General features: G+C 65.0%; 1 protein-coding gene across 3 annotated transcripts; it reads left to right on the top strand.

Moving 5' to 3' along the window:
* The first annotated feature begins 2,883 nt into the window (after window positions 1-2,883).
* CAPG (capping actin protein, gelsolin like) lies at window positions 2,884-10,044 on the top strand. Of its 3 annotated transcripts, XM_065041158.1 has the most exons (10): window positions 3,158-3,176; window positions 4,043-4,112; window positions 4,174-4,346; window positions 4,417-4,571; window positions 6,719-6,880; window positions 7,476-7,625; window positions 7,707-7,799; window positions 9,300-9,432; window positions 9,506-9,594; window positions 9,667-10,044. In XM_065041158.1, the coding sequence occupies exons 2-10, from the start codon at window positions 4,090-4,092 to the stop codon at window positions 9,730-9,732; spliced, it is 1,044 nt and encodes a 347-aa protein (XP_064897230.1). In that variant the 5' UTR covers window positions 3,158-3,176; window positions 4,043-4,089; the 3' UTR covers window positions 9,733-10,044. The 3 variants fall into 3 exon arrangements, with proteins under 3 accessions (XP_064897228.1, XP_064897231.1, XP_064897230.1); XM_065041156.1 differs by lacking the exon at window positions 4,043-4,112 and having other exon boundaries at window positions 2,884-3,176; XM_065041159.1 differs by lacking the exon at window positions 4,417-4,571 and having other exon boundaries at window positions 3,087-3,176.
* The last annotated feature ends 436 nt before the right edge of the window (window positions 10,045-10,480 follow it).

The following is a 10,480-nucleotide window of genomic DNA, read 5'->3' as shown; positions in this document are numbered from 1 at the left end:
CGGACCGGGGCTGCACCGGGACCGGCACCGGGGCTGCACAGAGCGGGACCGGGACCGGGGCTGCATCAGTACCGGCACCGGGAGCGCCCACTGCACCAGCACCGACAGAGCGGGGCTGCACCGGCACCGGCACTGCACGGGAACGGGACCGCACGGACCGGGACTGAACCGGGAGCGCTCACTGCACCGGGACCGGCACCGGCACCGCAGCGACACTGCAGGGACCCGCCCTGGCACTGCCTGGGATGGGGGTTCCACTGGCACCGGCACTGCAGCAGCAGCCCCGTCCGACCGCGGCAGCGCTGCACTGGGACCGGCACCGGCACCGGCACCAGCGCTCACACTGCACAGGGGACACTGCACAGTGGGGACATTGCACAGAGGGGAACAATACAAACGGGGGACACTGCACAGGAGGACATGCACGGGGTGGACACTGCACAGGGGGGACACTGCATGCTGCGGGACATTGCACAGGGGGACACTAGACGGGGGGACACTGCACAGGGGGTCACTGCACGGGGGGGACAATACAAACGGGGGACACCGCACAGGGGGACACTGCACAGGGGGGACATTGCACAGGGGACACTGCACAGGGGGACACTGCACGGGGGGGACAATACAAAGTGGGGACACTGCACGAGGGGAACAATACAAACGGGGGACACTGCACAGGAGTACACTGCACATTACGGGGACACTGCAAAGGGGGGGTGACACTTCGCATGTGGGGACACTGCACATTAGGGGGAACACTTCATGAGGGGTTGACACTGCACATGTGACCCCCGGCCGGGGTTGGCGGGCCCTGTCCCGGGGGTGCAGTGGGGTGTGTGTGTGTGCCCCCGGTCCCGCAGGTTCCCCCGGGCCGCGCGGTGGCCACGTGGCGGCTCAGCCCCCCCCAACCACAGCCCGCCCCCCCTCTCCGGTCACACGCGGGTCCCGTGAGTCACATCCCAGCGATGTGCGGGGGGGCAGCGCTCCCAGTGCCGCCCAGCGCTCCCAGTGCCGCCCAGCGCTCCCAGTGCCGCCCAGCGCTCCCAGTGCCATCCAGTGCCGCCCAGCGCTCCCAGTGCCGCCCAGCGCTCCCAGTGCCGCCCAGCGCTCCCAGTGCCATCCAGTGCTGCCCAGTGCTCCCAATGCCGCCCAGTGCTTCCAGTGCCGCCCAGCGCTCCCAGTGCCGCCCAGCGCTCCCAGTGCCATCCAGTGCTGCCCAGTGCTCCCAGTGCCGCCCAGCGCTCCCAGTGCCGCCCAGCGCTCCCAGTGCCGCCCAGCGCTCCCAGTGCCGCCCAGCTCTCCCAGTGCTGCCCAGTGCTGCCCAGCGCTCCCAGTGCTGCCCAGCTCTCCCAGTGCCATCCAGTGCTGCCCAGCGCTCCCAGTGCCGCCCAGCGCTCCCAGTGCCGCCCAGCGCTCCCAGTGCCGCCCAGTGCTCCCAGTGCTGCCCAGCGCTCCCAGTGCCATCCAGTGCTGCCCAGTGCTCCCAGTGCCGCCCAGCGCTCCCAGTGCCGCCCAGTGCCGCCCAGTGCTCCCAGTGCCGCCCAGTGCTCTCAGTGCCGCCCAGTGCTTCCAGTGCTCCCAGTGCTTCCAGTGCTCCCAGTGCCGCCCAGCGCTCCCAGTGCCATCCAGTGCTCCCAGTGCCGCCCAGCGCTCCCAGTGCCGCCCAGCATTCCCAGTGCTGCCCAGTGCTCCCAGTGCCACCCAGTGCCGCTCAGCGCTCCCAGTGCCGCCCAATGCTGTCCAGCGCTCCCAGTGCCGCCCAGTGCCGCTCAGCTCTCCCAGTGCCGCTCAGCGCTCCCAGTGCCGCCCAGTGCTCCCAGTGCCACCCAGCGCTCCCAGTGCCATCCAGTGCTGCCCAGTGCTCCCAGTGCTCCCAGTGCCGCCCAGTGCTCCCAGTGCCGCCCAGTGCTCCCAGTGCTCCCAGTGCCGCCCAGCACTCCCAGTGCCGCCCAGTGCTGCCCAGTGCTCCCAGTGCCGCCCAGTGCTCCCAGTGCCGCCCAGTGCCGCCCAGTGCTCCCAGTGCTTCCAGTGCTGCCCAGTGCTCCCAGTGCTGCCCAGTGCTGCCCAGTGCTGCCCAGTGCCGCCCAGTGCTCCCAGTGCCGCCCAGCGCTCCCAGTGCTCCCAGTGCCGCCCAGTGCTCCCAGTGCCGCCCAGTGCCGCCCAGCGCTCCCAGTGCCGCCCAGCGCTCCCAGTGCCGCCCAGTGCTCCCAGTGCTGCCCAGCGCTCCCAGTGCCACCCAGTGCTGCCCAGCGCTCCCAGTGCCGCCCAGCGCTCCCAGTGCTCCCAGTGCCGCCCAGCGCTCCCAGTGCTCCCAGTGCTCCCAGTGCTGCCCAGTGCTGCCCAGCGCTCCCAGTGCCGCCCAGTGCTCCCAGTGCTGCCCAGTGCTGCCCAGTGCTGCCCAGTGCCGCCCAGCACTCCCAGTGCCGCCCAGTGCTGCCCAGTGCTCCCAGTGCTCCCAGTGCCGCCCAGTGCTCCCAGTGCTGCCCAGTGCTCCCAGTGCCACCCAGCCCTGCCAGGGAGCCACTGCTGCAGCCCCCCTCAGTACAGCTCCCGGTACAGCCCCCCAGTACAACCCCCCTCCCAGTACTACCCCCTCCCAGTACAACCCCCGCATTCCAAGTACATCCCCCAGTACAAACCCCCTCCCAGTACATCCCCCACCACTCCCAGTACAACCCCCTCACGATGCAGCCCCACCAGTACAGCCCCCAGCACACTCCCCCTCACCCAGTGCAGCCCTTGTATAGCCCCCCCAGTACAGCCCCCCCCCAGTACAACCCCCGTTGCAGTACAGCTCCCAGTATAGTACCCCCACCCAGCACAGCCCCCCCTGGCACAGCCCCCCCTTCCCAGTATGTCCCCCCAGACCTGCCCCAGCCGCTGGCTGGGGGTCCAGCAATGGGTGGGACAGGAGGGTGGGATGTCCCAAAAGTGGGGGGGGGGCCCAGGGCTCAGTGTCCCCATCCCCAGTGTGACAGGTCCCACTCGAGGCCACGTGTCCCCCGGGGACCTGTCAGCCCCTGTGTCCCCCCACCGTGTCCCCCCCCGTGTCACTCCTCGTGTTCCCCCCCCCCCCCGTCCCCACCCTTTCCTGCGCCTGAGTCACAGCCGCCGCCTTCCGGGTGCTGCGGGAGCTCCTGGGGCGTCCGTCTGTCCCGCCGTCTGTCTGCGCCAGGGTCTGTCCGGTGTCTGTCTGTCCCTCAGGGTGTGCGGCTGTCTGTCTGTGTGGGTGTCTGTCTGGGGGGGTGTCTGTGGGGACGTCTGTCCAGCCAGGTGGCCTTCGGGGTGTCCATCTGTCTGGCCAAGTCTCTATGGGGGTGTCTGTCTGTCCATCACAGCATATGTGCCTTGGGGGGTGTCTGTCTTTCTGTCCTGGGGGCTTCCCACCCACTGGGGTGTCCATCTGTCAGGGCGTTTGTCCAACCTTCCAGGTGTCCCCCTACCATCAGGGTGTCTGTCTGTCCTTCTGAGTGTCCAGCTGTCCACCTGGGTACACCTGCCCATGGGGGTATCTGTCTGTCTGTCCTCCTGGGTGTCCATTTATTGGGTTGTCCATCTGTCCGGGGGGGGCGGTGTCCACCTGTCCATAGGGACATCCATCTGTGTGTCTGTCCATCCTTCTGGGTGCTCGTCTCTCCATCGGGGCATCCACCTCCCTGTTGGAGTGTCCATCTGTCCTTCTGGCTGTCTTTCAGGGGACCTAAGTGTCCATTTGTCCATCCATCTGTCCTGGGTGTCTGTTGGGTGTATCTATTTGTCCTTCTTGGTGTCCATCTGGTTGTCTGTCTGTCCTTCTGTGTGTCTGTCCTTCCTTCTGGGTGTCTGTCCATCAGGGGTGTCCAGCTGTCTTTCTGGGTGTCTGTTGGGGCACCTATTAGTTCTTCTTGGTGTCCGTCTGTCCTTCTGGGTGTCTATCCTTCCTTCTGGGTGTCCATCGGGGTGTCCACCTACCCTTCTGTGTGTCTTTTGGGGCGTCCACCTGTCCGAGTGTCCATTTGTCTGTTGGGGCATCCATCCCCTCACACTGTCTCTCCATCCCCAGGTCCATCTGTCCATCCACCACCCTTTCCATCACCACCCCCTGACGCCATGTACACCGGGCTCCCCAAAAGGTACCACCCCTCTCCCCACCCCCCCTGTCCCCCCCTATCTCACAGCACCCTCCCCCCACAGCGGGTCCCCGTTCGGTCCCAATGTCACCCGCCCGGGGCTGCACATCTGGCGGGTGGAGAAGCTTCAGCCGGTCGAGGTCCCCGAGGGGACACGGGGTGTCTTCTTCTCGGGGGACGCGTACCTGGTGCTGCACAACGGGCCGGAGGAGCGCGCCCACCTGCACCTCTGGATGGGTGAGCGCGGGGCTGCAGGGGCGCCGGGGGCGGTTTGGGGCCGGGGGCTCAGCGGTGGGTGTCCCCGCAGGCCGGGACTCCTCGCAGGATGAGCAGGGCGCCTGTGCCCTCCTGGGCACCCAGCTGAGCGCGCTGCTGGGCGAGCGCCCGGTCACGCACCGCGAGGCGCAGGGACACGAGTCCGACACCTTCATGGGGCACTTCCCGCGCGGGGTCACCTACCAGGTACGGGCGCTGGGCACCCCGTGGGAGCTCAGGGTGCTCGGCGTCCCCCAGGGGGGCTCAGCATCCCTTCCAAGCTCTCAGCATCCCCAATAGCTGCTCAGCATCCCTGATGGGTGCTCAGCATCCTACATGGGTGCTCAGCATCCCACCAGGATCTCAGCATCCCCAATAGGTGCTCAGCATCCGTGATTGGTGCTCAGCATCCCACCAGGATCTCAGCATCCCCAATAGGTGCTCAGCATCCGTGATTGGTGCTCAGCATCCCACCAGGATCTCAGCATCCCCAATAGGTGCTCAGCATCCCTGATGGGTGCTCAGCATCCCACCAGGATCTCAGCATCCCCAATAGGTGCTCAGCATCCCTGATGCGTGCTCAGCATCATACATGGGTGCTCAGCATCCCACCAGGATCTCAGCATCCCCAATAGGTGCTCAGCATCCCTGATGCGTGCTCAGCATCCCACCAGTTTCTCAGCACCCCCAATAGGTGCTCAGCATCCCTGATGCGTGCTCAGCATCATACATGGGTGCTCAGCATCCCACCAGGATCTCAGCATCCCCAATAGGTGCTCAGCATCCCCAATAGGTGCTCAGCATCATACATGGGTGCTCAGCATCTCACCAGGATCTCAGCATCCCCAATAGGTGCTCAGCATCCCTGATGGGTGCTCAGCATCATACATGGGTGCTCAGCATCCCACCAGGATCTCAGCATCCCCAATAGGTGCTCAGCATCCCTGATGGGTGCTCAGCATCCCACCAGGATCTCAGCATCCCCAATAGGTGCTCAGCATCCCTGATGGGTGCTCAGCATCATACATGGGTGCTCAGCATCCCACCAGGATCTCAGCATCCCCAATAGGTGCTCAGCATCCCTGATGCGTGCTCAGCCTCATACATGGGTGCTCAGCATCTCACCAGGTTCTCAGCATCCCCAATAGATGCTCAGCATCCCCATTGGATGCTCAGCATCCCGACCAGGCTCTTGGCATCTTTGACGGGTGCTCAGCATCCCACCAAGTCCTCAGCATCCTTGCTGGGTGCTCAGCATCGTTGCTGGGTGCTCAGCATCCCCAATGGGTGTTCAGCATCCTGACCATGCTGTCAGCATCCTGGGTGGGTGCTCAGAATCCCCACCAAGTTCTCAGCATCCCCACTGGGTGCTCAGCATCCTACATGGGTGCTCAGCATCCCACCAGGTTCTCAGCATCCCCAATAGGTGTTCAGCATCCTACATGGGTGCTCAGCACCCCCACCGAGCTCTCAGCACACCTCTGCTCATTCCCCACCGAGCATGTGGGACCCCCTCAGGGCGCTGGGTGCCCCAGAGGGTGCTGAGTGTCCTTGCTGGGTGCTCAACACCGCTGCCACATGCTCAGCATCTCCTCTAGGTGCTCAGCACCCGTGCTGGGTGCTTGCCACCTCCCCTTGGGTGTTGGGGACCCCACTAGATGCTCAACACCCTCATTGGGTGCTGGCGACCCCACCAAACACTCAGCACCCCCACTGGGTGCTGGGGACCCCATTGAGCACTCAACACCTCTGCTGAGTTTTGGGGAACCCCCATAGGTCCTCAACACCCCTATTGGGTGCTGGGGACCCCATTGGGTGCTGGGGTCCCCATTGAGCACTCAACACCCCTGTTGACTTTTGGGGACCCTTCCCAAGCTCTCAACACCCCCATTGGGTACTGGGGACCCCCGTTGGGTGCTGGGAACTCCATTGAGCACTCAACACCCCTGTTGAGTTTTGGCCACCCTCCCCAGGCCCTCAACACCCCCATTGGGTGCTAGGGACCCCACTGAGCACTCAACACCCCTGTTGAGTTTTGGGCACCCTCCCCAGGCCCTCAACACCCCCATTGGGTGCTGGGGACCCCACTGAGCACTCAACACCCCTGTTGAGTTTTGGGCACCCTCCCCAGTCCCTCAACACCCCCATTGGGTGCTGGGGACCCCACTGAGCACTCAACACCCCTGTTGAGTTTTGGGCACCCTCCCCAGTCCCTCAACACCCCCATTGGGTGCTGGGGACCCCACTGGCACTCAACACCCCTGTTGAGTTTTGAGGACCCCCCTCCAGGCCCTCAGCACCCACACTGGGTGCTGGGGACCCCCGTTGGGTGCTGCCCCACCCTACTTTGGCAGGAAGGGGGGGTGGCCTCGGCGTTCAGGGCCCCCCGCCCCGGCGCTGGTCCTGTGCGCAAACTCTACCAGGTGAAGGGCAAGAGGAACATCCGGGCGAGCGAGCGCGACGTGACCTGGGGCAGCTTCAACACCGGCGACTGCTTCATCCTGGACCTGGGCCAGGTGGGCACCGGCGCGTCACCGCTGTCCCCTCCCCTTGTCCCCAGACCCTTCTCGTCTGGTGTGTGCATCCTTCTGGGCGTCCATCTGTCCTCTGGGGTGTCCATCAGGGTGTCCCTCTCTCTGTTGGGTCGTCTGTCCATGCGTAGGGTTTGTCTTTCTGAGTGTCCGTCTGTCTGTGAGAGCATCTGTTCATCCATCTGCCTGTTTGTCTGGGTGTCTCTCTGTTGGGATGTCTGTCTGTCTTTCTGAGTATCAGTCTGTTGGGTTGTTTGACTCCTTCCAGGTGGCTACCTGTCCACAGGACATCTGTCTGTCCATGGGGGTGTCTGTCTGTCCTTGGAGACATCTGTCTCTTGGGTTGCCCATCAATTTGTTGGGACATCCCGCACCCATAGCATGTTTGTTGGGGTGTCTGTCTGTCCATCTGTGTGTCCATCCATCCATTGGGGCACCCGTTTGACCATCTGGCTGGCTGGCTGTCCATCTGGGTGTCCATTTGTCCATCGGGGCTTCCCCTGGGCCACCTTCAACCCCATCCTCAACCTGAGCCACCATGGGATGGCTCTGTCCCCACTGTCCCCCTCCCTGTCCCCAGACCCTGTTTGTGTGGTGCGGGGCCCGGTCCAACGTGCTGGAGCGCGGCCGGGCGCAGGAGTTGGCCGCCGCCATCCGGGACGGCGAGCGGGGCGGCAAGGCTGGCCTGGAGATCGTGGTGGATGGTGAGGAGCCACCTGAGATGCTCCAGGTGAGCTGGACCCCCCCATGGGAGGAGAAGGGGACCCCAGTGTCCCCAGGGGGTGGCTCTGTGACACTGTTGGCCCGGCAGGTGCTGGGCCCCAAGCCCACCTTGCGGGAGGGCAGCCCCGAGGAGGACGCCGTGGCCGACCAGAAGAACGTGGGGGCAGCCGTTCTCTACAAGGCAAGCCCACCACAGTGGCCTTGGGAATAGCTGAGTGTCAGCATGGTGGCCCTGGGGCTGGGTGTGGCCAGGGGACACCATGGTGGCCTTGGGGTTGGGCTTGGTTGGGATATGTTGCGGAAGCCCCAAGGGGGACATGGAGCATGGCAGGGGACAGTGTGATGGCCCTGGGGGGTACATGGGGCTGGGCATGGCCAAGGGACACTGTGGTGGCTCTGGGGACAGTGTGGTGGCCTTAGGAGAGACAGATGGAGCTGGGCAGGACAAGGGGACACTGGGGTGGCCTTGGGGGGTACATGGGGCTGGGCGTGGCCAAGGGACACTGTGGTGGCTCTGGGGACAGTGTGGTGGCCTTAGGAGAGGCAGATGGAGCTGGGCAGGACAAGGGGACACTGTGGTGGCTCTGGGGACAGTGTGGTGGCCTTAGGAGAGACAGATGGAGCTGGGCATGACAAGGGGACACTGTGGTGGCTCTGGGGACAGTGTGGTGGCCTTAGGAGAGGCAGATGGAGCTGGGCAGGACAAGGGGACACTGTGGTGGCTCTGGGGACAGTGTGGTGGCCTTAGGAGAGGCAGATGGAGCTGGGCAGGACAAGGGGACACTGTGGTGGCTCTGGGGACAGTGTGGTGGCGTTAGGAGAGACAGATGGAGCTGGGCAGGACAAGGGGACACTGTGGTGGCTCTGGGGACAGTGTGGTGGCCTTAGGAGAGACAGATGGAGCTGGGCAGGACAAGGGGACACTGTGGTGGCCTTGGGGGGTACATGGGGCTGGGCATGACAAGGGGACACTGTGGTGGCTCTGGGGACAGTGTGGTGGCCTTAGGAGAGGCAGATGGAGCTGGGCAGGACAAGGGAACACTGGGGTGGCCTTGGGGGGTACATGGGGCTGGGCGTGGCCAAGGGACACTGTGGTGGCTCTGGGGACAGTGTGGTGGCCTTAGGAGAGGCAGATGGAGCTGGGCATGACAAGGGGACACTGTGGTGGCTCTGAGGACAGTGTGGTGGCCTTAGGAGAGGCAGATGGAGCTGGACAGGACAAGGGAACACTGGGGTGGCCTTGGGGGGTACATGGGGCTGGGCATGGCCAAGGGACACTGTGGTGGCTCTGGGGACAGTGTGGTGGCCTTAGGAGAGACAGATGGAGCTGGGCATGACAAGGGGACACTGTGGTGGCTCTGGGGACAGTGTGGTGGCCTTAGGAGAGACAGATGGAGCTGGGCAGGACAAGGGGACACTGTGGTGGCCTTGGGGGGTACATGGGGCTGGGCATGGCCAAGGGACACTGTGGTGGCTCTGGGGACAGTGTGGTGGCCTTAGGAGAGACAGATGGAGCTGGGCAGGACAAGGGGACACTGTGGTGGCCTTGGGGGGTACATGGGGCTGGGCGTGGCCAGGGGACACCACGGTGGCTCTGGGGCAGGGCTGTGAGGGGACACAGGGCTGGGCATGGCCAAGGGACACCGGGGTGGCCCCGCAGTGACATCCCAGCCGCGGGCAGGTGTCGGACGCAACAGGGCGCATGGACCTGAGCCCGGTGGCCACCAGTAGCCCCTTCAGCCAGAGCCTGCTGTGCCCTGACGACTGCTTCGTGCTGGACCACAGCGCCGGCGGGAAGGTCTACGTCTGGAAAGGTGCCTGGGGAGGGGACACGGGGACACAGGGACAGGGGCCACCCCGGGGTGGCACTGACACCCCCATCTGCAGGGTGCAAGGCCAACGAGCAGGAGCGGCAGGCGGCCCTGAGGGTGGCCGAGGAGACGATCGCCCGCATGGGCCACCCGCCCCACACACAGGTGGGTGAGAGCGGCCAGGGGGACCCGGGGGGGACATGGCGGGTGTCACGCTGTCCCTGTGCTTGTCCCCAGGTGGAGATCCTGCCCCAGGGCCGCGAGACGCCGCTCTTCAAGCAGTTCTTCAGCAGCTGGAAGTGAGGAGGTGGCCATGGGGACAGCAGTGGCACTGGGCTTGTGATGGCTGTGACATCCCTGCCAGTGCCTGGCTGCCCCTGTCACCGTGACACCCCTGTCCCCTCCCATCCCTGTGCCACCCCCCTCCATGTGCCATCCCTGTCGCTGTGACATCCCTGTCCTTGAGCCACCCCCATCCCTGTGCCACCCATCCCCGTGCCATCCCTGTCCTTGTGCCATCCCTGTCCTTGTGCCATCCCCACCCCTGTGACATCCCTGTCCCTGTGCCATCCCCACCCTGCACCCAGGCCCTGGCGAATAAAGTGTCAGTGTCAAGTCCTGTGTCAGCCCTCGGGACAGGAGGGGACATGGGGCAGGGCTGGGGACAAGAAGGGACACGAGCAGGACTACAGCAGCACAGGGGCCATGGCAGTGGCAGGAAGATGTCCCCAGTGTGACACCAGCCCACATGGGACCCTGTGGGGCCACTTGTGTCATAAGTGTCCCAGCAGGTGACACCCACTGCCCTGCGATGTCCCCAGGCAGCACCCATGGGTGCTGGGGTGACAGGGAGCCCTGGGCCTGTGTGACCCCACAGCCATGACACAGCTGCCAGGCCAAAGTCCCCAGTGTCCCCACATCCCCCGTGTCTCCAAGCCCCCGGTGTCCCCACACCCCAAGTTGTCCCTGCAGCCTCCATGTCCCCAGTGTCCCCCAAAAGCCCCTCGACACCCCTGGGGCCACCCAGACCCTGGGTGGCCCGTCGCTGCCT

Source organism: Columba livia, chromosome 25 (genome assembly GCF_036013475.1).
Source record: "Columba livia isolate bColLiv1 breed racing homer chromosome 25, bColLiv1.pat.W.v2, whole genome shotgun sequence".
NCBI classification, from domain to species: Eukaryota; Metazoa; Chordata; class Aves; order Columbiformes; family Columbidae; genus Columba; species Columba livia.
Note: the sequence above shows the minus strand (reverse complement) of the source record. Positions and strands in the feature narration are given on the sequence as shown.